Source organism: Culex quinquefasciatus, chromosome 3 (genome assembly GCF_015732765.1).
Source record: "Culex quinquefasciatus strain JHB chromosome 3, VPISU_Cqui_1.0_pri_paternal, whole genome shotgun sequence".
NCBI classification, from domain to species: domain Eukaryota; kingdom Metazoa; phylum Arthropoda; class Insecta; order Diptera; family Culicidae; genus Culex; species Culex quinquefasciatus.
This window is the reverse complement of record NC_051863.1, coordinates 46,427,563-46,454,732: the sequence shown is the minus strand read 5'-3', so window position 1 is coordinate 46,454,732 and position 27,170 is coordinate 46,427,563. Positions and strand designations below refer to the sequence as shown.

The 27,170-nt window shown below is 37.7% G+C and overlaps 2 protein-coding genes across 6 annotated transcripts in view; one reads left to right on the top strand and one right to left on the bottom strand.

Annotated features, from left to right (window-relative positions):
• Nucleotides 1-11,336: 11,336 nt before the first annotated feature.
• LOC6045143 (glucose dehydrogenase [FAD, quinone]) lies at nt 11,337-17,211 on the top strand. Its single transcript, XM_001862506.2, has 4 exons — nt 11,337-11,528; nt 15,099-15,405; nt 15,469-16,787; nt 16,862-17,211. Exons 1-4 carry the CDS (start codon nt 11,526-11,528, stop codon nt 17,069-17,071), a joined length of 1,839 nt encoding a protein of 612 aa, XP_001862541.2. The 5' UTR covers nt 11,337-11,525; the 3' UTR covers nt 17,072-17,211.
• A 3,037-nt stretch (nt 17,212-20,248) lies between these two features.
• The window catches only part of LOC6045140, a 52,041-nt gene continuing 45,119 nt past the window's right edge, over nt 20,249-27,170 (bottom strand). For all 5 annotated transcript variants that reach the window (XM_038262742.1, XM_038262738.1, XM_038262739.1 and 2 more), the window contains 2 exons: nt 21,407-21,794; nt 20,249-21,340 (listed from right to left, as the gene is read on the bottom strand). In XM_038262742.1, the coding sequence (XP_038118670.1) occupies nt 20,971-21,340; nt 21,407-21,794 (758 nt within the window). In that variant the 3' untranslated portion in view covers nt 20,249-20,970. The remainder of the gene's footprint in view (nt 21,341-21,406; nt 21,795-27,170) is intronic.

Here is a 27,170-nt window from a genome sequence, read left to right as displayed (position 1 = left end):
AAAAAATTGTATAATTAACATTTAAGTGGTTATAACTTTTGATACGGTTGTCAGATCTTGGAGTCTACCGCCGTTACAACATAATTCTACCATGATTCCGATTAAGTTTCATATTCAGTGATGTCGTTGGTACCTTTTGGCAACACTATGAGCTATGTGGGGTCACTTTTGAGATGTTCTGGGTCCTCCAAAGTGTCCTGGAATACAGATCTTAGAGTCTACCGCCATAACAACATGATTCTACCAAAATCCCGATTATGGTTCATATTCAGTGATGTCCCTGGGACCTTTTGGCATCACTATGAGCTATGTGGATCACTTTTGGGATGTTCTAGATCCTCCAAAGTGTCATGGAATAAAGATCTTGGAGTCTACAGCCGTAACAACATGATTCTATCAAGATTCCGATTATGGTTCATATTCAGTGATGTCCCTGGGACCCTTTGGCAACACTATGAGCTATGTGGGGTCACTTTTGAGATGTTCTGGGTCCTCCAAAGTGCCCTGGAATACAGATCTTAGAGTCTACCGCCGTAACAACATGATTTTACCAAGATTCCGATTATGGTTCATATTCAGTGGTGTCCGTGGGACCTTTTAGCAACACTATGAGCTATGTGGGGTCACTTTTGGGATGTTCTGTGTCTTTCAAAGTGTCCTGAAATACAGATCTTGGAGTCTACCGGTTTCAATGCTGTTCTAAAACTATATAGCATGACCGAGTTTCTTATAACAACCACCTTTTTAACAATCTTCCGAACTTATAGTCGGAATCGGTTTTGTAGCATAGCTTTTGAAATACTTTAATAAACTTCATAATTTATTATGTGACTCCAAGACGCATCGAATGAGACCAAAGCTGTCAAAATAGGTTCAGCCAGTCCCGAGATAATCGAGTTAAATTATTTTGACCAACATCCGACCGCACTCACAGACATTTGCTCAGAATTTGATTCTAATTGATATGTATACGTGAAGGTGGGTCTTGGAGGCCAAATTTCGAGTGATTGTATAGCCTTTCCTCATTGAGATGAAGAAGGCAAAACACTTATCGAAAATCAATTACGTATTTTGGGAATTGAACTTTGAGTAACAAGTGAAATAAGAAACCGGGAAATTTTCCATTCCCTGTTCGCGTTTTTCTGAAAAGTCATAACCTACAATTTTATCGAAGACACCAAATTGATCAGAAAGTTCCTTCCCGTGGTGCAGATTTAAGAATATTCCCATACCCATTTTGTAAAAAATTAAGTCTTATTTTGTGCCAAACGTTAAAAAAATCAGGAATTTCAAAAATATAAGCAGATTCTGTAAAACGTACACTCTAAGATTATTTTTTTTACATGACTTTATTTTGTTATGTTATAAAAGATTGTTTGGAATTTATGGAAAAGATATCCCCCTGATCAACTCTACCTCGAAACCCGGTGACATAACACCCGAAGTGTTCCAATATTGCATTGACAAAAATTGATTGATCCCCAAATGTCATCCATTCATCGTGTCACTTCCACTTTCGGCTCAATGCCATTACAAGATGTTGACCACAACAGTGCGCAATGACATGAATACCGTCCATTTAGTTAAACTTCCCTTTCAATGCCCAGCCAACAATCGACTCAAAAGGTGTACAGAGATCGTCCAGCCAACACCCTTTTTGCACACTGCAGAGTCTTTCGTTTATTTAAACCGAATTGTAGTAAAATTAAGACTATCTTGCCTATATGAACTCACAGGTTGCGAAACGCATGAATGGAGGCAGCCCAGAAAACAACAACGGTTCTTTTAATGTAAACCTTTTTGGACTAAAGCCACCAAATTGTGATTGTGCCTGCTTCCATACGCAAATGAAAATACTATACGGAGTCCGAACGTGGTTTTACGATGCGCGAGTTGGAGTTGTGGGTTGATTGGCATTACGATGAAGGTCGTCGTAAGGTCTCCAGCACTGGATTGACTACTTTCGCCTTATCGAAGTTAAACTGTAAACATTACAGATCATGGTGACCACTCAAAGCTAACTTTAGCACTGAATAAAGCACAAATAAAGCTTTAAATTTATTGTTCCTCTTTTTTGCACCTCCTTTCCTGCCTCGTGCAAGCGATAAATTGATGCAGTCTTCGACCTTGCAGTCACCTCAAAATGCATTCAGTTGACCCGATGCCATTTGCATGATTCTACGTCTCCGCATTTGCATTTTTATGGATCAAACTAAATCAACGAAATTCGTTCGCTTCTACATAAACAAAGCGAAAAAAAAACTGATTGAAAAAACATCCTACAAACAATCCCACAGATCTTGACGGTCTCAGATGCGAGATTTTTTTCTCAGGCCTAAGCTTCCCAAGACTGGTATTATAAAGGAATTAAAAACTTCTGTTCACTACTAGGACCTTAACACCCCAAGATTCAAACTGACGAATTTAGAATGGTGAGTCCAATCGCCGACTCTCTAAGCCACCGAGGCACTCTAAGTCAGTTTGACGTCAAAGGAATATCAACCATAGGCAAGATTCACCAGAATTCCTTTCAAAAAAAAAATATCATCCCAATCGAGTGGGACCCGAGAAAAAAAAAAACCCGAATTTGGAATGCACTAAATTAGCACCATGTGATCTTCTACCGGGAATGACGCAAAAAATCCAGTTTTTGGTAAAACGGCTCCAGACAGAACATTAAATTAAGAATGCGAGACCAGAAAAAAAACAGATAACAGAGATGCTGTTGGAAAATTGGGAGAAAAAAAACACTTAAGACAGAAATGAGTGAAGGTTTCCATTTAAAAATAACCATTTTCTGCTAATAATACGCCGTAGTCTTCCGGATTCGAGCTGCCATGTCAGTTTCAGTTGGCGTTATTAATGGTAGGGACTCCCTAACACCTAGCTGGTGCCCAATTTATGTCAAATTTGAACACATCATCCGCCAGCGCCACCGATAATTTGTATGCTAATACAATTCCTCTGCTGCGCAGTCCCATCGCGATGGGTCAACAAACTATTCGTGGCACATTGGCTGTGCGGTGAGATAAACTAGTTTATAATAGCAGCCGCATCTATCGGATGTTTTGACGTGACGACGATGATCTCAGCGGGTGTCAAATAATTGATTTTATAAAACAGGAACTTTAGTGAAAAAATCATTCTTTTAAGCAATTCATTCATGCTGTCCTGGAAATTGAGGCAATTTTTTAAGCAAAACTTCTCGTCTATTTAACCGACCTAAGCCTTTCTAGGCCGCAAATGAGTGGATATAAGTTGGGCTTTTAAGGAAAAATAGTTTGATGACCTAAAAATTTAATCTAAATAAAATGTTGATTGAATACGTCTGTAATAATTTTATTGAATTCCCCGGAAAATTTCACAAAATATTCCCAAAAATATTATTTTAAGGTACAAACAAGAGATTGAAAACAGAAAGTTTTTTCAATGAAATGGCCTTCAAAAATCAAAAGTCCGGGGACTTTTTGGTCTAAACACGGTCAATACATAATAAAAAGTTTCATACGACCTTTCAAATATCAGCCTAGAATTTAAGGTTCTCAAACTATTTTTTCAACAAAAAAAAAGCCCAACTACACGGAGAAAAAAGAGTTCCCAAAATCGTAAACAAGCGTTCATGAAAATGGGAACCACGAACAAAGTGTTCAAATCCCATGATACGTTTTTGGAAATCGTACCATGGGATTTGAACACTTTGCTCGTGGTTCCCATTTTCATGAACGCTGGTGCACGATTTTGAGAACTTTTTTTTCTCCGTGTAATAACCCACGATTCCGTCATTGTCGTGCTATCTTGTCACACGTGCATTTTTGGCCAAATTGAGTTAAACACCGAAAAAAAAATCCGTGCATTCTTCCGTCCGTCACTCTTCATATGAAAGTAGTTTCAATCTTGTCGTGCTATCGTGACACGCCCTGAACATTGCTGTAAGTGCGACAACTGGCCAAAGGAATTCTAGGTCGGAACGCGTTTAACACAAGTACACGCCCGACTACCGTAAACATTTGTAATTTAAACTCAAGACTCCTGATTCAACAAAATTCAGGATAACGTACAGAATGGTAAACAAATCAAATTGTTTACGTTGTGTGCTCTTTTTAGGTTTGTTCAAGGTCAAACATTGAAACGCGTTTTTCTCGGAACGTCTAAAAGTGACGTACGACAGCGTCGATTTGCGTCCAAAGGAGCTAAAATCCGTTCTAACAATGAGAAGTTTTCATACCATCTTTAAAAACAATTATTTTGGAGCCCCTTTGGCTAGGATCACCCCAGTGTAATTATTTGAGCTAAAAAAAACTTTCTAATCAATTTGCCCCACCTTAAACTTCTTGTCACCCTATTTTTCTGTTGGCGTCACGAAGTGTTTAGAGCTATATTTAGATAAATTAACATTTCAGCAACAGTCCAACAGACTTTCTGAATGATCCTATTTATGAAAGCGAATTGCGATAGGATAGCAAGATTACTGAAAAATCTTAAAATTATGAAACAAATAAAAAGTGTATCCGATGAGTAAACCTTTCACATTCAATGTGAAAAGGGCTATTGATCGACAATTTTTCACGGCCACACACCACCCCATAAAGGTCGTTGGCAATAGAGACAAAAAAGTTAAGCCACACAAACCGCGCGTCGCGAGTTCATCAACGCCCCAAACTGAGCAATTTTCAAACGGTTGCCAGAGTTCATAATTCGCAATCTCCTCTGACCAGAGGCTTGAAACCGCCACGGTGTGCTCAGATGTGTCCACTTTAGTTTCACGGTGACGATAATCCGCACTGTATCATCTTAATCACACAAGGTTCACCGTCGTATCGGGCGACGTGACGCCAAGTCTGCGTCCGCCGAGGTGGTTGTTTTTGGTCCAGTGGCCACCGATCATCGCGTGCCACTAACATTGACCTAGCAGAGGGGGGGAGGGGGGATTGCCGCCAATTTTATGGTGCTTTTATTTGTTTGCGATGGTGACACTTGGTTGATCTTGACAGGCAAGCTTTTGGCAGACAAAAGAAGAAGAAAGGAGATTACCTTGAACGTTATTCAGTTTGAATCAGTCGTGCATTCCAGATCGTTCTTGTGCGGTTCAGAATGCAGACTAAGTTTGAGATATCCCTCGTCAACAATATGCCATGTTTAACCATGAACTAATTCACCAATTTGTTCAAAATCAGCGACGATGCTTCAGTTTTTAATCCAAACGAACTAATAGATCATTGTCTCAAAAAAGTAAACGATCCGCCGCAGTTATTTCCTGTCTGTCCATTAGACGAGGTGACCCACCAAAGTTGAGCAGATCTTAACGGATTTTGCAATCCATCATCAGCGTCACTGACCGCGTGGTGGTGGCAATCGTAGAATGGCATTTTAAACAGTCGTCTGCTGCCGTATTCAATGAGCTCGATGCACTCGCGTCGTTAAATTCGTCGAGAATGACCTAGATACCTGGGGCAGCAGCGGACTTGATCACGTCCGATGCGTGCATGCGTGCGAAACCGGTCTGGAGTCGAATTTTTGCTTAAAGTTGCATTTATGGTAGAATCTGTAGAGAGCGACGTATGCAGGATTGCAGTACTAAGAACTCGCTTGGAGTTTCGATGCCTAGAACTTGTTTTTTGGTATTTACTACTAAAACGGTAAAAGAACCGACTGGCGATCGATCGGCAAACAGCTGAGTGCACGTACCTTCTAAATGATGGTTCAACTCGGTTTGGGTGGAGTGACCAATTTTTTTTATTCGTCAATACAAGTATATGTCCAACTTTACTCAAATTTTAACGCGCCTGATCGATTTTGAACACTTTCCAGGGCCTGGTTTATCCCAAAAATACCAGTGCTATGCATGATTTGCGTCATTGGTTAATCGCTAAATTCGATGTCTCGATGTTTCTCTGTTTTTTTGAATGACGCAAATTAGTTTATCTCTTATATTGGCAGCTTGGGCATAAAAGGTTGTGGTCATAAAAAATAAATACTTTTCCAAATTTGGCAAACTTATTTGAACCCAGATGCTGGTAAATTCACAGCATAAAAATTGATGTGTTGAAAAAGCACAATAAACAGTTTCCGTTTTCATTTGCTTGTATTTCTATAAATGTGTGAGATGTTTGTCTCTATTGCATTTTGTTTTTTTTTTAATGGTGGTCCGATAATTTCAATAATGTTTCATTTTTACAGCTGAAAATCGAACGATTACTTCTCGAGATATCGATGATCAAAAAACCAGGGATAAAAGGCAACACTGAGGAAGTCGATTTATTCCTCTTTTTATTTTTGCATGTCCATATCTCAGCAACCAAAGGCCGTATCAACAAAGTTCGAATAAATACGTTTTTAATGCAAATTTGATTAGACAATAAAAAAAATAGCAAAATGATTTTTTTACATTTTTTATTAATTTTTATAAATGACTATTTTTTCGAAACATCATAGCTTGACCAAAGGTTTTGTTTCCCCTATCTGAAATGTTCTAAAAAGTTGGCATTTTATGTTTGGGGACATTATATAAAATAGAAAAATTGTGTTTAAATATACAATATTTTTTAATGATAAAAAGTGTTTTTTTCCCTGTTTATTTTTTTGTGTATTCCTCGTCTATACCTACAAATTCGGCAAAGACAACAAATCGATCCAAAAGTTCCTTCTAAAAATTCAGATTTTTTGAATTTTCACATACTATTTTTGTATGGACTGCTGCCGAAAGCATATGAGAAAAAAATAGATTTCTACTAGCTTTGTACAGTGAGAAAAAAATGATATGGGAGGGTTTGGGTTAATATGGACTTGATATGAACAGTTATTTTGTTCCATTTAATTTGAGTATATGAAGCTGAGTCTAGGAGGTCAAATAAAAAAATGCAATATGCGAGTGATTTTATAGTCTCCTAAATTTAAGCTAATATAGCAGATATTATTGTTCACAACGATAAAGCTAATTTTTCTGAGTACAATGACCCTTTGTATGAACGCAAAGGATTTAAAATTGATTTTTAAACCAATTTTTCAAAAAATAACTTCGCCGCCCTTCTTGACAGAAAAGTTCCTACTTGTCAGCTCGTTCCAAGGGGAAAAAATGTAATGTATAATTTATAATATAATGTTTGAACTTTTTAGGGAGTTTTTGCATTCTTTATAAAAAAATGTTTTTTTTTTGTTAGTATGTTATTATTATAAGTTTATGGATTATTACATGCACGATGATGACGGTACAGTTTTCAATCATTTCTGTGATTTTTTGCAATTTTTCAAACATTTGGAGTTTTATTTTAAGCATATAAATTTGCATTAATTTCTGCTAGTTTTTTGCATTTTTTTTTTTCTGTGAGTTTTTACATTCTTTGAAACATGAGCAATTCTTTAAATGTTCTATTTATAATTTTGATTAAATTCTGTTAGTTTTTGCATTTTTTTTATTTTTGAGCATATTATTTGTATATTTTTTGTAATGTTTTGCATTCTTTCAAACATGAGCAGTTCTTTTGATTTTCATCATAACATTTTGTAAAATTGCTGTAAGTTTTTGCATTCTTTATTTTTTGAGCATTTTTTTTTTTTTTTTTTTGAATTTCTGTGAGTTTATGTATTCCGTGAAACATGCGCAGTTCTTTGAACTTTCAATATGGGTAATTCTCTACCAACTCACACGAAATCGGGAAAAGTTGCCCCGACCCCTCTTCGATTTGCGTGAAACTTTGTCCTAAGATCACGAGAATCTCCGTGACCCTTCCATTTTGAACATGCGAAAAAGAGGTGTTTTTCAATAATTTGCAGCCTGAAACGGTGATGAGATAGAAATTTGGTGTCAAAGGGACTTTTATGTAAAATTAGAAGCCCAATTTGATAGCGTACTCAGAATTCCGAAAATACGTATTTTTCATCGAAAAAAACACTAAAATTTTTTTTAAAAATCTCCCATTTTCCGTTACTCGACTGAAAAAAAAATTGGAACATGTCATTTTATGGGAAATTTAATGTACTTTTCGAATCTACATTGACCCAGAAGGGTCATTTTTTCATTTAGAACAAAATTTTTCATTTTAAAATTTTGTGTTTTTTCTAACTTTGCAGGGTTATTTTTTAGAGTGTAACAATGTTCTACAAAGTTGTAGAGCAGACAATTAAAAAAATTTAATATATAGACATAAGGGGTTTGCTTATAAACATCACGAGTTATTGCGATTTTACGAAAAAAAAGTTTTGAAAAAGTTATTTTTTGCGTTTCTCTATGTTTTGTCGTCCGTGTCTGTCGCGGGTGATCATGAACGGCCATGATCGATGACGACCAACTTTTTCAAAACTTTTTTTTCGTAAAATCGCGATAACTCGTGATTTTTATAAGCAAACCCCTTATGTATATATATCAAAAATTTTTTAATTGTCTGCTCTACAACTTTGTAGAACATTGTTACACTCTAAAAAATAACCCTGCAAAGTTAGAAAAAACACAAAATTTTAAAATGAAAAATTTTGTTCTAAATGAAAAAATGACCCTTCTGGGTCAATGTAGATTCGAAAAGTACATTAAATTTCCCATAAAATGACATGTTCCAATTTTTTTTTCAGTCGAGTAACGGAAAATGGGAGAATTTTTAAAACTTTTTAGTGTTTTTTTCGATGAAAAATACGTTTTTTCGGAATTTTGAGTACGCCATCAAATTGGGCGTCTAATTTTACATAAAAGTCCCTTTGACACCAAATTTTTATCTCATCATCGTTTCAGGCTGCAAATTATTGAAAAACACCTCTTTTTTCGCATGTTCAAAAATGGAAGGGGTCGTACCGCCCCTCCGTCACGAGATATCAAAAAACGGACCTCGGATTCGTGATCAAGGACAAAAGTTACACCTTAGAACAAAGTTTCACGCAAATAGAAGAGGGGTCGGGGCAACTGCTGTGTGAGTTGGCGAAGGATTTATATAATTTATATATATATAATTTATAATTTAGAATAGTTTCTGTGAGTTTTTCCATTCTTATTTAAGTAAATAATATGCTTTATTTCTGTGAGTTTTAACATTTTTTTTACAGTTCATTTAATGTTGAGCAAAAATATTTGAATAATTTCCGTTAGTTTTTGCATTCTATATTTTTAAGCAATTGGGTCCTAAAATGAAGCATAGATTGCTGATATTATTGTTTACAGCGATAAAGCTTATTTTTCTGAGTACAATGACCCTTTGTACGACCACAAAGAGTTTAAAATGGATTTTTAAATCAATTTTGAAAAATTAACCTCTCGGTCCTTCTTGACAGAAAAGCTCCTACTTGACAGCTCGTTCCAAGGGGACCATAGTTGATCCATCGGAAAAATGTTGTCTTGTCAAAAAAAAATTTTTGCATTAAAATGAAAAATAGTGATCAGAAATGGTTTTTAATCGTGTTTTTTACCGTTGTACATAAAAATTGATATAGGGCTTTAGTACCCAATTCGGTGAAACGTCCATACTACTACTGTTCCTTGTATTTCTTTATGTTATAAAAGCACAACGCTATTTTTATTTGTTAAATTTAGATAATTCGAAGCTCAATCATGGAGCTCAGACGACAAAAAAATAAAAACGCTCCTAGTGTACACGCGTGCAACCTTGGCTCGACTTAAACATAATCGCTGCACAGATTTAAACGCTAGATGGGTGACTTTTAACGACAAAAAATAACAAAACAAAACTCATCTCGACCTTATTAAAACGCAGCAAATTGATCGCCACTTCACAGCGCTGCTTCTGCAAGCGATTCCGGGCAATACCGGTAAGCGCGAGCATCAATGCCTTCGTGCAGTTTGTCTTCGTTGTTCTTGCGCGTTGAAATGTCTATCTAGAAGTTTCCAGAAAAAATCAAAAATATTATAGTTTTTAGAGAAAAAAAATGTAGCGTCATCTGTCGCGCAAAGCTTTCCAATAAATTACGATAAATATTGCCTCAAACTAAATTTTATCATATTTAAATTGCGTCATAACACCATGACTGCAACGGTTGGTAGCAAGTTGCATTCTTCGCAGTTTTGCCCAAAATAACAGTCCCCTTCTCCATGTTTAGGCAGAAGGTTTTCCGCCAGAGGAAATAGATACGTCGCGCTCTTGCGTTCAACAATCTGTAGTACATACGCCTCAACACCTCCTCAACCGTCAGCTGATGATCATATCGGATTAATCCCCTCTGTGTTGAAAAATTAATTTCGGAAAAACAAGTATCGATGAACGTCACAAACTAAAGAGAGGCCAATCGATTTTGAGCTCAGGACTAGAATTCTATTTATATTTATTACAAAAATCAAACCTCGAATTCATTGAATGTTTCGTTATCAATTGGCAACAAGTGTTTAATACAAAAACGTTACTTAATCCACCCTTAGGTGGTTGGCGCCTTCCTCAAATTTTAAGATTGCTATCCAAAATGCAAGAAGTGCGTAAATAACACTTAAGTGCTTATAACTTTTGATAGGGTTGTCAGTTCTTCAATGTTTTGAACGCGTTAGAAAGGTCTTTTGAATACCTATCCAACGATAGGTCGCATGAAAGATCCGGGCAACGTTTTTAACAATATATCTGAGATCCGGCATCCAAAAAGCGTATAACTAACACTTAAGTGCTTATAACTTTTGATAGATTTGTCAGATCTTCAATGTCTTGGAAGCGTTGGATAGGTCTTTTAAAAACCTTTCTGAAAATGTACAGCATGACGGGTTTTCTTACAAAAACCACCCTTTTTACAATCTTCCGGACTTTTGTTAAAATGGTTTTTTTAGCATAACTTTTGAAGTACTTAACTAAACTGCATAATTTTTAATAGCGACTTATGGGACCCTAAGACGGATCGAATGAGGCCAAAACGGACAAAATCGGTTCAGCCAGTCTCAAGATAATCGAGTGACAATTTTTTGATCAACATCCCACCACACACACAGACATTTGCTCAGAATTTGATTCTGAGTCGATAGGTATACATGAAGGTGGGTCTAGGAGGTCTAATTGAGAAGTTCAATTTTCGAGTGATTTTATAGCCTTTCCTCAGTAAAGTGAGGAAGGCAAAAAGCATTTCTTTCAAGATTTTTTTCTTTATTTTGAAAAAAAAAGCTAAATAATACGTCTGCTTGTCTGTGCGCAAAACGTGCTGCTAGTAGACGAATAGTAGAAGCGCCGACGACGCTCCTACTTCCATCCGTTATACCTAATGTATATACTTAACTCTCAAAAAAAAAAGCGTGCGCGCGCGAAGCCGTACACGAAGAAGCCGGAGCCGCGAACATGCCCGACAAGGTGGAACACTTTTATCGAATAGTATATCGAACCATTAACGGACCTCGCGGGGGGACTCAACGGCATCGCAAACCTAGTGTGTGCGCAAAACAAGCCCGTGGTTAGTTCTAAGTCTAGCCGCGAACCGAACGGATCGGAAGGATAATAGAAAAGCTTCGACTCGGATCGACTACAGCTGGAGTGATTTGTGGGAACGAGAATCGGTTGTTACTTGACGTGTTGATGAGGGTGCAGTAGACAGTGAGACGAATCTTTGAGCAGGTTGTTCTTATGGTAAATTGCGTGATAAGTGCATGTGTTCTCGGCGGTGATACGTGACGGGAATGGAATGTGGCAATTGATTCAGGAATATTGATTTTCACTGTGTAGTGAAAGATACCAAGTGCATTTTAATGATAACGTGAACGTAATTTATTCTACACAAGAGAAGGGAATGATAAAGTGGTGAAAAAGACACGAGAAATATAAAAATAAATCATCTAAACATCGTTCAATAACTGTGTTACAAAAAAAATCGTGATTTGAATTCGCACAAGAAACGAACCCGAAATCTGATACCCTATTTGAGATGATCTTAAGAACATTGTTCAAAGTATTTTATAATTACTAATGACATTTAGTTTGAGAAACTGTAAACAGGACGGATATGATATGCCGGTGCGAGTAGTTTGAAATCTTAAAAGCTATCGATGTCATGGAAGAGATTTTGTAAAATAATTGTTTATAGTTTATTTTCTGAAAATATACCTTTTTTTTGTCCGGTTTATGTTTAAGAGTTTTTTCGAAGCCTCTTTACATATATTTTTCACAACAAAAAAAAACAATTTGTGCAAACAAATAATTCATTTTGACTAAATATAAAAAGATAATAACAAATTTTAGTCGCAACATTTGAGTGAAAAAAGTATTTTAAAACGCAATTTACACTATTTCAGTTGTTTTGCAATCATTAGTTTTGAAAAAATGTATGATTTGACAAAAACAAAAATTATCGCGAAGAAAAACTTTCTGCGGAACTGTGCACCGAAAATTTTCAAAAATTCAAGAGATTTAAGAATGAACCCAAACATGTTACAAATTATTCTAAACGCAGGGGAATGCAATTTCAATTAATTTCTGCTAATAGCACTTCCATTTTTATTGACTTTTTAAGTTTTTTGAATTTTTTTTGTTTTTCCCCCTTATTTTTCAGACTAACCTTGACAAATACTTTAAATAAAATTTGTACCAGCCAGAAAAAATTATAAAACAAAAAATATACAAAGCTTTGACAAAAAAAACGTTACTTTAAACCACCTCAGTGATTGGTGCCTTCCTAAAATCAATTGAAGACGCTTTCTGCTTGTATTCAAATGCGCCTCAATACATGCAAACAAAATGCTATAAAAGCTTGGGCTAACGAGGCCGATTCCATAAAGCTTAGTGCTGCCTCAGCCAGATCTTTTGCAATGTTTACCCTTTTTTGCATCCGTCAAAATTAGATTTTTGCACAATTGCTCATAACTTTTGATAGCGTTGTCAGATCTTCAATCTTTTGAGCTCGTTGGAAAGGTTTTTTGATTACCTATCTAACGATGGTTCGTAACATAGATCCGGACAACTTTTTCATCAAATTTTTGGAGATCCGGCCTCAAAAAATTGTATAAAAAACACTTAGGTGACCATAACTTTTGATAGGGTGATCGGATCTTCAATATTTTGGACGCGTTGGAAAGATCTTTCAAATACCTTTCTAAAAATGTATAACATGACGGGGTTCCTTACAAAAACCACACTTTTTACAATCTTTCGGACTTTAGTCAAAATCGTTTTTTAAGCATAAATTTTGAAATACTTAACTAAACATCACCATTTATAGATAGTGACTTAGGGGACCCCAAAACGGATCGAATGAGGCCAAAACGGACAAAATCGATTAAGCCAGTCCCGAGATAATCAAGTGCAATCATTTTGATCAACAGCCAACCACCCGCACAGACATTTGCTCAGAATTTGAATTTCTGAGTCGATATGTATACATGAAGGTGGGTCTAGGAGGGCAAATTAAGAAGTTCGTTTTTCAAGTGATTTTATAGCCTTTCCTCATTGAGGTGAGGAAGGCAAAACAGCTCTTTATCGAAACAATTCAAAAACTCAAGTAAATTCATCATTTTTTGATATTTTCAAGAAAAGCTCATTTTGGAGTGTTAACAAATTAATCCTATCTTTCTTTAAAAAAATAAAGTGCAGATAATTTTTGAAAACTGTATCAAAAATATTTGAGAATGGCTCATGTTCCAAACAATGCGAAGATTAATCCAAAATGAAGTGAGAAAACACATTTTTGAATGAACATGATTGAGAGTGTGTATAAATTCACAAAATATATATAAATATTACCTTAAAAAATGTTTTTGACGTAACAAATAAAAAAAAGTACGTTCAATTAAACTCTTGTGTGAAATCAGATCTGAAAAAAAACTTGTATCCTTCCGAATTCATTTTCTGCTAGTGTTTTAAAATACATATTACTCCTGTCCAGATAGTTTGCTAGTTTCCAAAATATCGAAGCATCAATGATTTTTTTTTTGTTAAAAAATGTTTTTGCTGTGCTGTACATTGGAATTTAATAAATAATTGAATTATTTTTAAACGATTCCAAGCAAGCCAATACTAGTTATATTTAACAAGTTGCAAAAGCTAGATTTTTTCAGCACGAGTCGTACATTTATCCAGCGAGGTTTACCGAGTTGGATAAATACGATGAGTGCAGAAAAAACAAGTTTTGCAGCAAGTTGCTTACAACATTTTTTGCAATTCCGAAAAACGCTTTTGGAATTGAATTTTATGTCAAAAATCCATGTGTTAAGTCAATTCATCGTTCAAAACAAATAAATATCAACTTTTCAGCACCCGTTTCATTGCTGGAAAGTAGAACTTTTCAGCACTGTTATTGAAAGTAGGCCATTTCATCGCTCGAGAGTGACAGGAGAAGTAAGTATTTTCACTACGGAATTGCAAAAATATAATTATCAATGCAGCAATATGAATTTCAGATTGTTTTCAGTTGATAAGTTTTCTCTTTTCTTTAAAATTTTGAAGCTTCCTGAAAAAAAATGCCCCATGATTTTTCGAAAAATTTTGGAAGGGGAGGGCGACATAAAGCTTGATCTGTTTGCAACAGCCTTATTGCAGCTATATTCGTAGACACCTTCATAGATGAAATCTAAATAAATGGCCAGGAGGAATACCGCACCGGTTGAGAAACACTGGTTAGAGAGATACCGATGTCCAAAACGATCAGAAACTCATTTTTCTAGATAAGATTTCAAAACATTTAGCCACCATTTTTTATGGACAGCTTTTATTTGTGTTAAAAATTGCTTCTTTGGTAGTTGGAAAGACCACACGAGTACTCGATTATACGAAGGTCTAAAAAAAGAAAGCCGAATACGGAAGTTATAACGAATATAATTCTTGTTTCGTTTTATAAACAATCAAATCGAATTCAGCAACCCATGTTAGTCGAATGAAAATTATATATAGTTCTTTCAACTTTCAACAACAAGAATCAGGAAAAATTAACAAAACGTAAAAACATATAGCAATAGTCAAAATCTACTAAAAATCAATTATTTTTGATTTAATGCTGGCGAAACAAATAAAAAGATTGAGCTGCGTTTATGAATCCACCCAAAAAAATGCATGAAAAAGATTAGTCAAACCATCCTTTAATTTGAAACCACAAACCTATGATCAATTTCAAAAAACTTACTTCGTCATCTTCTGTCATCAAAATACCGAATCTGCAAAGTCATAAATACCTACCAACCCTCTTAATCACCGTCCCCACGTTCATTTCAGATGCTTGCCCACCTCTTCCTACTACTCCTCGCGCTCGACCATGTCGTGCCGGACACTCCGCTGCAAGAAGTCTTCGACAGTCTCAGCTTCCTATTTCTGTACGGCAACCGGTCCTCCCGGATACCGGACACGACCGTGTTCCGCACCGAGTACGACTTCATCGTGATTGGGGCCGGTTCCGGAGGATCGGTGATGGCCAACCGGCTCAGTGAGAATCCCAACTGGAACGTGCTGCTGCTGGAGGTCGGCAAGGAGGAGAATCTGGTGGTGAATGTTCCGCTGACGGCGGGACTGACCACGGCCACGAGTGAGTTTTGGCAGGATGATTTGTGGAAACAGAAGTTGAGCTAATATTGGTTATTGATTGTAGGATTCAGCTGGGGATATCGATCGGAACCGATGGACAATGCTTGCATCGGACTTGAGGAAGGAGTCTGCTACTGGCCAAAAGGTCGTGGTCTTGGAGGGACTAGCCTGATCAATTTTCTTCTGTATGGTCGAGGACATCAGCGGGACTACGATGAGTGGGAACAAGCAGGGAACTACGGTTGGGGCTATAAGGACGTTTTAAAGTACTTTGAGAAGGCGGAGATTATAAAGGGTGGGAAGCCCAATCCCCAAGGATATCTGCATATTGAGCAGAGCTCATTCGAGACGCCAATGCTGAGGAAGTACATTGAGGCGGGAAAAGCATTCGGATATAAGGAGATTGACCCCAATGACAAGGTACAACTTGGGTTCTACAAGGCGCTGGCTACAATGAAGAACGGCGAACGTTGTAGTGCATCCAGAGCGTATCTTCGCCCGGTTGCACATCGACCAAATTTGCACATCTCCATGAAATCGTGGGCAACCAAGATTCTGATAGATCCGGACACTAAAACAGCGTATGGAGTCGAGTTCACAAAGGGGAAGAAACTTTACAGGATCAATGCAACGAAAGAGGTCATCCTAACAGCAGGAGCAATCGCATCGCCCCAGTTGCTCATGATTTCTGGAATAGGTCCTCGGGAACATTTAGAATCGTTGAACATTCCTGTAATCCAAGACTTGAAGGTTGGATATAACCTGCAGGATCACACGACTCTATCCGGACTGGTATTCACCATCAACAAGCCGGCTTCAATCCGCGAACGAGACATGCGCAGTCCAGAACATTTCTTGAACTACATGATCAACCGAAAGGGACCCTTCACAGTACCTGGTGGAGCCGAAGGAATCGCATTTGTAAAGACAAACAATTCCGATCTTCCGTCGGACTACCCAGACATGGAACTCGTGCTTGGAACTGGAGCCGTGAACAACGATGAATCCGGATCCCTACGACACACGTTCGGTATGACCAAGGAATTCTACAGCAAAACGTACGGAATGGCCCGGGGTAAGCACGCTTTTGGGATAGCTCCAGTCCTAATGAGACCCCGAAGCAGAGGTCGACTATCGTTGAAGACCACAAATCCCTTCCACTGGCCCCGTATGGAGGGCAAGTTCTTCGACCATCCAAAAGATATGGAAACCATGATCGAAGGCATCAAACTGGCGGTGCAAATCGGCGAGTCCAAAACGTTCGCCCAATTCGGAGCTAAGCTGCTTAGAACGCCATTCTTTGGCTGTGAACATAAACAATTCCGCAGCGATGAATACTGGAGGTGTTGTGTCCAGCAAGTGGGCGCCAGCATTCAACACCAGGTAAGAAATCATTCCGAAATCCGAAAACAACAAAAGCAAATAATCGTAATTTCATTCAACCTCTCTCGCTCTAGTCTGGCACGTGCAAAATGGGTCCCGGTAGCGATCCGGATGCGGTCGTAAATCCCGAGCTACAAGTTCACGGCGTGCAGAATCTGCGCATGGTTGATGCGTCCATTATGCCGTTTTTGCCGGCGGCTCACACCAACGGGGTCGTGTTCATGATCGGCGAGAAGGCGGCCGATATGGTGAAGAAACATTGGGAGAACAACATCGACAGTTGATGGCGCAGATTTGAAGGAGAGGGGAATTTTGGTATAACACACGGTGGATGGTAGATTTTAACCCACATTGAATTCATTCTAGTCATGTTGTCACGTAACTCAAGTTATGCATTATTGTTATGGTATAGTATAAATTAATAATAAACAGAATATTTTAAACTATCATTCAAATTAAACCTTTACTAAAATGGACAAAGTTGTTTGGTTGACAATTCTGCGTATTGCCCCGAAGTTTGGTTTAATATGGTTTCCGGAGTCCTGAAAATCTTCTCTGTTTGTTGGATCAGCTTAGCTAGAATTAGCAATGTTTTTTCGTTGGACCTGGAAGAGCTGCAGGATTCCAAAATCAGCCACAAAATAAAACACATACCACTGATTATAAAACAGCTCATTTATCAGTAAGATAAAAGACATGATTGTGCTTGAACAGCCTCCTACTTTGTAGAAGTAAACAAAAAGGGATCATTCGAAAATCACGTTACACATTCTCTCTATTCATCACCCAGGTACACTCAAACCCCGATGGTTTGACACCAACTGTTGTCAAACGAACGGGGTCACTTTTTAGTTTGACACCCCTTTTACACGGAGTTCACAAACACTACCAAACGTTTGTTTTGATAGTGTTCGTGAGCGCCGTGTAAAAAGTGACAGTTCGTCACTTTTTAGTTTGACTTTGATCAACCAACGGGGTACAAACTAAAAAGTGTCAAACGAAAAAGTGACCAACCACCGGGGGTTGAGTGTATTGATGAGGACTTTTCTTCACACTGTTGGACAGTGTTTGACTGTTGTTTCACATTTTCTAATCAAGCTCAAATTTCGTGGAGCTGTTGATACCATAAAAGTAAACAAGAATCCAGATTTTGATCAACCAGAAAAAAGGATTCGCTTTATTTTCATGGTTCGATTAATTGAAGTTTATTTTGAACCTTGGGAACATATTTCTATTAATCAAATAATTCGATGCCATGTAACTCCTTAAACTAAAGATTTACCCCCGAAAGATACCTGCAGCATAACACCAACAGGTGCATTAACATAAAAGCTTCAAGCAACTTTCAAAGCTTGCTTTGCTGGTTCCACCAGTACAAATGGAACGAACTGTGGTGAGTACATACGGCTTTTATATTTTCTGTAAGCTCACTAAAGTGGTCCAATTTGACTTTTCACCATCGCCTTTTTCTTCAATTTGCCCCTTAGAGCCGCGTACATGAGAATGTTTATTTTTTGGAAGCTGATATTTTAGTGGGAAACAATCCTAAAAATATGGTGTCTTTGGTAAAGTTGTTCCAAATTTAATGAAGATCCACGATGCACAGTGGTCCAGATCGCAAAATTAAGTGGAAAACGGATTTTCCAAAAAAATGTTAAGTTTTGGAGCTTTGGTGTCTTGAAAAGAGTTGTTGCAAATGGAAAGGGGCAACTTTTGGTTTGGTTGAAAATTAGGGTGGTTCACTATTAGGGTGATTTTGAAAATCTAACATTTTACAGGAATATTTTTGGGAATTTTTTGTCTTCTAAAAAGTTGTTGAACTTGCCAATCCAAGTAACTTTGTCGAAGACACCAAAATTTTATCTCGTAATCTATGCCTTCTTCGACCAAATTTATAGAAAGCATCTGAGCAAACCTTCAAAAATCAGTTTTTTGAATGTGGCAATTCAGGGTTAAGTTTTAGAGAAAAGTGGTATTGGGGGCACTTTTAGAGCTCTAAAAAACAAACAATTTTATTTTTAGACAGTTCAATTTGGACTTAAGGGTCAAAAATTACAGCCATTTTAAGGTAAAATAGATGCAAATTTAAAACTTAAATATCTCGAAAAGGCGCAAGCCAAATTTTAAGCACTAGGTTGCATTTGAAAGAGGAGATCCAGCCCTTTGAACTCGAGATATCTTCATTTGAAAAAGGCTAATTTTCAAGGGAAAACCATATGGGACCACCCTAACGAAATTCGAAAATTTTCCAAATATATGTTTTTCCATGTAATTTTGCCCGCTGAATCTAAATCTGCCCTCAGAATTAAGCCAAAGTGTCGCAAAATTGATTTTTGGTCATATTTTGGGTTCAAATGATAATTTTACATGGATTTTCAAAATCCCCCTAAAAGTGAACCACCCTAATTTTCAACCAAACCAAAAGTTGCCCCTTTCCATTTGCAACAACTCTTCTCAAGACACCAAAGCTCCAAAACTTCACCATTTTTCGGAAAATCCGTTTTCCACTTAATTTTGCGATCTGGACCACTGTGCGATGGTAATGTTCGGACAACTGTTTGGCCGGATGTTCCCTAATAACAGTTTTGTTATAACAAAATCTAAATTTTAAATTTCTGGCGTTTATTAACATTTTGATTCTATTTCCACCCGCAAAAATAGAAAAAGTTTAGTTTAAAAACGCACGATATTATTTTGGGTTGTAGGATTTTGAGTTAAGGGGTTACATACATGAAATCGGCATAAATTTCAGAGGTTGGTTTGAGCACACGCTTAAAGTTTTTTTTTCAAATCTGTATTCAGGGCATTAAAATATCCATTTTCATCTATCAATGAAATGAATTTGAACACATTTGGCTGTGTCTTCGCCGAGGTATAAAGTTATTTGAAGTTTGCAGTTTAAAAAAACGGGTGACACGATATATCAACACTGCTTCGACCAAATCGGCTCTAAATTTTGGTGAAGACTCTTTAAACTAGTTCCGTGTGCATGACGAAGGCCAATTTTCAAAAAGTTCATTTTTAAAAAAGATAAAAATATGTTTATGTTTTTCATACTAAAAATCCTTAGTTTTTGATTTTTGTATTTTAAAAAAAAGCAAAATTTTAAAATCGGGCTTCGTCATGCACATGGGATATGTCTTCAGAGTCTTCACCCGCAATTTCTGCCAATTTTGACCATCACATCTCAATATATCAAGACATCCGTAAATCAACTCGGTGTTTAGAGAAAAAATCTCAGAAAGTTTGACACTTCGCTCTACGCATGGCAAAACTTAGAGCTTAAATCGTCTCTTACTCAGTTTAATCATGAAATATCATCATGAAACATTCAGGAGTGTTTGAAATCATCATTTAGGTGGATTTAATAAATTTTCTGTATTATGAAATTTTGTGATTTTCTACATGTATGTAACCCATTAAATTAAGAGATCAGAGTTGAAAAAAATAAATACTTCAGGTTTATGTTTAATTCATCAACTTTAGCAGTTGCTTTATTTATGCTTGAGTGGCTTGAGATTGTTTGAACAGTTCGAAGTTGAAACTACACCGATGTCGCTTAAATCTAGCGCGCGCAGCGAAAGCATTCTAACTCTCTAAGTGACGATTTTAAAAATCATACCGTAATGTAAGCCCTAATCCTAATCGTATGTTTTGCTAGGCAGAACGCGCAATCTATTCGAACAAATGACAAAAACAAATCCAGTGGATTGATTGCTTTTCAAGGGTTTTTTTGTTCGTCTTTTCCAAATTATTCAAAACGTTTTTACAGTTCTTTGTGTAAGCGTTCTACGCTGCAAACGTAACCGTTACTGATGTCCATTCAAGGTTTTCCTAACAGTATAAGAGTGATTGTGGGAGTTGTTCTTAGAACAGTACGCCAAAACTGGGTCAGCCTGGTAATAAATAAGAGTTTTTTTTAATCTTTTACGTTAATCTACACCGACTTCTGCACAAGTAAATGTTCGAAAATAAAAAAAAAAAACAACGTCAGCTTATCAATACTAAATATTTGTGAACAACCAAATGATATCTCATTTAAGCAGTTTTGATGCGTTTCATTGTGTCCGTCGCAACGTGGTTCTAAGCTACAGAGTGTTGCTTGTTTATTTGGGAATGCTACAGGCTGATTGAGATCGCGCACTGACTGTTTTCTGATTTTTTTTTCGTGGAAGAGGTCGCTTTACTTCAGCGCCACGGTGGTCGGCGTCGTGCCCGCTGACGATGCCGCCGCGGTTTGGAAGCGGTTCCGCAGCGTTTCGTTCTCCGGGTTTGCCATGACGGACTCGATGAACGCGTTGGTTTCCACCTGGAGCTGGGCGAGCCGCATCTGCAGCTCCTGGTTGCGCCGGATCAGCTTGACCGTCTTGAGCGCGATGTCGAACAGACCCTTGGTGTTGTTCGGGTGGTGCGGAACGTGCTGGTGGTTGTGGTGCAGCGGGTGGTGCGGCTGGTACGACCGCGAGGAAGAAAATACTGAGTACATCGAGGACACGCTACCGTCCTCGCGGAAACCATCGTCGTCAAAGTCCGATATGCTGAGGGACGTGCAGCTGGAAGGGGGATGCAAAGGGAACGATCAGAAGATGTTTGAATGGGGCTTGAGCTGTTGATCTTACCGGCATCCAGTGCTGCTGCCCAGCGGTGAAAAGTCACAGTTCCGATCGTCCATCGAGCTAGAGCACCCACTTGAGGAAACGCTCATCGAGCGTCGACTTCGCGGACCGTGGTACAGATGAGGCGCCAAGTTGAGCTGACCCTGGTGTGGTGGCAGTGGCCGCTGGCCACCATCGCCGTCTTGCTCCTCGTCCAGATCGACCATGTCGGGTGCGTCGCTCACGATGGACGCCGAGTCGCCGGTCCCCGAGCAGTAGTCCACGGATGACGCCGTCGATGAGTTGGTTGCTTCGTCAAGCGATTCGACGCGACTTGGACGGGAAGAACGCTCATACGGTGTCCGACATCGTCCCGTGGATCGGTGGGATGATTGCTTCTGTACTTTGCCGACTGTAGTGAGAAAAGGGGGAGCAAAAAAGAGAAGAGCGAATTAGTGAATGGGTTACTCGACGGAATTGAAGCATTGGGCAACTCATCACAGGGTTTCTCCCCACTTCAATGAAGAGTCAGTACCAAGAATCATAACGGCACACTCAGCAGACAATGTCAATAACATTTTCAATTCATAATGTAATGACCACGTGGAACGAAGTTCTAAAAAATGTTAACAAATAAAACTCTAGACGTGACCTCCAAGCGTGAGAAGCAACATCAGAGGAAACGCGCGCACGTGCAACAGCCTGTGTCATACACACGTGTTGATCCCATAATCGATTACACGTGTGGTTATCTAAGTTAAAACAATCATTGATTCATGTTACCTACTTGGTGGTGAGTGGTAGGCAGCTTATATGTATCGTATTTTATTTATAAGTTTGCAGTGGTCCTCAGTGGAACTTTTACAAATAGTTTGCAAACTTTCAGATAATTCATTAAAAATAACTGTTTTTATCGCCAATCTCAATTTGTACTTCATTATTATTTAAAGACGAATCAATAAATTAAACAAGACGTTACCTTTCAATTTACAATTTTACATTTTAAATATTTCTCATTCATTACAAATGGGGAAGAAATTACTTCAACTTAGCAAAACAGTATTTGACAATATCGAAAACGATACATATAACAAAATTAAAAAAAAAACTACTTGAAAATCACTGATTCAAAATCATGCAACAATTCGTTTTCGTTTTACGGAGCAAGGTGGGGGACGCGGCCTCAAGTCAGTCCAAGTCCGGTTTCTTGTGGAAAAAAGGGTAGTGGCCGAACTAGTATTGCATACCAAATGAACACCACCGGAAGATATAGGGGATCGGGAGGGGGGAGGTGAAAGAAAATTAGTGTTGATGTGAGTAGTAAGAACTTGGATGATTCGAGCTATAAGTTTAACACTGAATAAAGAAAATCTGAAATTGTGATTCAAAGTAAGAAGGCCCGGAATAAATTAAATTATTAGTTAATTAAATAAGAAAATGTAACTAATCGGAGATCTATACAAAAGAAACCTATTAAGTATTCCAAAGTTAAAGGAAATAAAAAATACTAGAGAAAAAAAGATGAAAACTAACTGCCGACCTGTCACGTCCGTCAATAGTCTTGTCGTACATTACAACTAGAAACAGATCTGCCAATGAAATGTTACACTTCGTTCAAATCAACTAATCATTTAAGTCCAATTATTCATCTACGGAAAACTATCTAACTCTAATCAACAACCTAAACTAAACTGTCTGAAAGTAAATTTAATCTCAAATCCCCGAATGTTTTATTATAACGCCAAATAAGGTAAAGGATCTTGTTTTTAAACCAGTTTTGCCGCTTCCAAAAACCAATAAACATAAATGAACAGTTCATAAGTTGAACACTAGTAATTAAGACGACTATTTCATGCCATTCATTTCATTAGGGCATAGAGCTTTGCAAACAAGAGTGCATCTCTATTATACCTTATGTAAACTGTCATTTGAGTGAAGGAGACACACTCCTGTTCACAAAACCCATGCGCCCTTTTGAAATGTTAGGCTCCATTTGATCGTCAAGGCTCCAGTAGACCCTCGATTCGCAACAATGGTCGATACAACCATAATCCGAAAACCGTTAGTTCAACAGATTAACGAATTTTGTCCGATATCATCGCACTATTGATTGACCGAGACTCTATGGAAATTTTGACATATCAAAATGCTACGTAATAATAATTTTTTTAAATAAATTTCAAAATCTATTCTATCCTACAATGCCTAGAAGAGGCCTCTGTTTCTGTTGTGAGTAAGCGCTGGTTTCAGAGTTCATTTTTTCAATTTAAAAGGGGTGGGAGACGACTAATTTGCTTCATGAACTCCTACTCGGCTTTGGGACCACCTCTTAAGACACTGATGGCTCCTAGCTAGGAATTAAACCTAGACACAGCGTCGAGGCCCGCTTCGCATGGCAAAAATGTTGGCTGGGGGGAAGTGATATTATCACGAAATTTTATTTTAAAGCCAACATTGCTAACGGCGTCGAGGTCCTTACTCATGCCCAAGGATTCAAAATCATGCAACAATTGTGGCAAAAATGCATTTTGATTCCAATAGTTTGCCAGAACATGAACAAGAAATATGTGTGTTTTTTTTTTTCTTTTTTAAGCTTTCTTTAAATTTGTTGGTGAGGGATCAATTGGCATATCCCTGCATACATTGATACTTTTTGATAGAAATTGTTCATAAAATGGTTCTCTACAATGTACTTGCTTTGAAAATGTTTTTAAATTTCATAGTGTTATATGGCAGAGGATTAAAAAATAATTTGTAGAACCTTTTGGGTAATAAATAACTTTTAAATACACAACGCTAAGTTTAGCCGTGTTTTATGTGGTAATTCGTATCCGGGTTGCTGTATTTTTATGACAAATTTTACGACGAAATGATTTTTATTCGGTAGTATTGGCGTTTCCAGCTTGGATTTTGGGGTTATTTCAAAGAACGTTAGAAATCTGGTAAATTTGGTTTGAAAACATTAACTGAAGAACAAATATATAATTTAGTGTCTCTTGAGGCACATTCATAAGAAAATTGAAGAATATGAACATGAACCCATCGATTTTCATCAAGTTTTCTGAATTAAAATCTTCAATTTTTTCGAAGACAACATTTAAAAAAAATTGAAGCAAGACTAACATTTCAAGAGGGCCAAACATTCAATAATAAGTCTTGATTCAAAAAATTTAAAATATTGGTTTCGAAAAGATCGGAAAATTTCAAGATTTTTTTTACATTGGAAATCGGACCATTAGTTGCTAAAATAAAAAAAAAATAAAAATGAGGGTTTTTTGGGTTAGATTTGGACAACTTAAATTTTTCTATTTCTTTTTCGGTGGCTTTCTCATGAAAACGAGGCACTTTATCAACAAATCTGTAATAGTAGTTTATGCAACAAAGTGCAAAAAGAAGAGTTTTTCAGCATGAGTCGTACATTTATCCAACGAGGTTCACCGAGTTGGATAAATACGACGAGTGCTGAAAAATCAAGTTTTGAAACGAGTTCCATAAAACATTTTTTGCAATTTCCGAAAAACACCTTTTGAGTAAAATTATAAAAAAAAAGTTGAAAAGTATTACTTTTCGAATCAAATGCTAAAAGTTCAACTTTTCAGCACCCATTGCAGTGTTGCTATTCAATTCTGTTATTTTTGGTACAGAAAAGTAGACCATTTCATCGTTCAAGAATAACAGGAATAGTAATTAGTTTCTCGACGGAAATGCAAAAAATACTTTTCGATTGCAAAGTCATATTAACATAAAAAATAAGGTCAAGAAAAATGTTTGTAGAAAATGTCTCCTAAAAACTTTTAAAATCATTTTTTTCCATAAATCTGTTTTTTTTATAAAATACATAACAAGGCGTCAAAACTATTGACCATACTCTTCTGTGGCTCAAAATTTTCGGGTTTTGGTCCCCTCCTTAAACATATCAAAAAACCTCGAAAATCAAAAGCATACAAATTTTAGGAAATTGAGTTTTTGTGCAGAAAATAATAATTAATAATCGGCAGGATTTTTTTTTTTCGTGTGCTTTAAATTTTGCCTAAAATTTTCCGAAAACATCAAATTGATCAGAACATTTCTTAAAAAGTTACAGATTTTCGAATATTCGTAATACGGGGTGACTTTGATAGGTTTTTCCGAGATTTTTCCGCATAAAGAAGAGTACAAATTGAATCTAATAACTTGGCATCATATTGACCGCGGTAGTAAAGTGCTCAAAGTACCTCAAGAAGAACTTTTCATAAAATTTAGAAAAGTTTAAAAAGTTACTTAACTATAATTAAGAAAATGTTGAAGAAAGGTGTTATTTCAAACTTCTGAAAGTGTCATGATTTTTAATCGGAAAACAGAATTCATAATTTTTCTAAACATTACTTAAAAAAAACGTTTTTTTCAAAAATAGTGTATTGACTTTGTGTGGCCTACCCCAGTATATGTTTTAAAAATAATAATCTTGAGAAAACCCTCACCACTTGGAAATTATGCCAAAAATAAATTTAAATCCTATCAAAGTCACCGCGGTTTACGCTACCACTGAACCAACGACACAAAATGGCTTCTTTGGCCATACACCCCTACATAATTTGAGCTAATTGAAAAAATAAAATGGTCTAAATCAGCCGATTTCGAATCCCTCATATTTAAGACTGGTATCTCCACGTGGCTTTTCAACTCAGAAGAACATTACCAACCTGATACCTCCCCAACCAAACGCTGCCAAATCGTAGATGTGTGTGTGTGTGCTCACTTTGCAACGTTCGAACCCGTTCGCGGACCTGACCCGACTGAGCTTGCAACGCGGAGGAACACAACGGACGCGTTGCATCGGAGTCACACTTGACTCGCCGTCGTCGTTCGTCCACCATAGAGTTGTCACGTGCCGTGGCAAGTGTTTCTCTATAAGCTCAGTGACTCTCCCGCCGGCAACACACCCTGGAAATGCCCGGCCAGGTTAGCTTCGAACTCTTTCGAGAGTGATTGATGGCGGCGTGGAATAAGCGTGGCCTTAACGGCTGTGGAGGCGTTCGGCGGGTGCTCTCGAAGTACTCCGTAACTAAAGCTGATCGTAGCCGACAGATAGCACGGTTGAAGTGCGCGGCTTAACCCGTGAGGAGTACCAGCGGCATGGCCAGCGGGTCACGTTTTCCAGCGGCACAAAAGTGCTAGTCTAGCTGGGCAGACCGTGTGTATTATTCGCAGTAAATGTAACGCTTAGTCATCTGCGAACTTGCCAATGAGCGGCCCAAGGCGACTAGCTTCTAATTTAATCTGCGCAAACAAGAGCGAACAAACACGGCTGTCAACAGAGAGAAAGAGAGTCCGCATGTGATTTCTCGGAAGTGCCACGTGGCACAAACAAATCGGAACTGCTGTCAATACAGCAGAGCTCCGGTGGTTTGACGTCCTGTGACGTTGCAATTTCTTGATGTAAAATTCAAAACAACTGCAGTCAAACCATCGAGGTTTCCCTGCTGTACTTGGAATCGACGCGACCTGGACTGTCCGAATCACGTTTTGTGATCCGCGTTACTAAGGCGAACCCCTACTTGTAACGGCTTGGCAACATCAGCCTGTCACATGCGTCTACAGCTGCAGTTGCTAGTTGCTGCTGGTTGTTACGGTCGTTTCAAGCATCCTCTCCTCAACCTGCGGTTCACACTAATCGTTCGTTCCCTATCGTCAAGCCACAGTGCGGTCACGTTCTGTGGCAGGCCGGTTATGGACGGATTTTTTTTTTCATGGGTCAGCAAATTTTGGACTACAATCAGCATAGGTTTAACATATTTTTTCCGAATGT

Coding starts and splice junctions, on each gene's coding strand:
- LOC6045143 (XM_001862506.2), top strand. Junction 15,406..15,468: donor GGGACTGACCACGGCCACGA/GTGAGTTTTGGC, acceptor TATTGATTGTAG/GATTCAGCTGGGGATATCGA. Junction 16,788..16,861: donor GCGCCAGCATTCAACACCAG/GTAAGAAATCAT, acceptor CTCTCGCTCTAG/TCTGGCACGTGCAAAATGGG.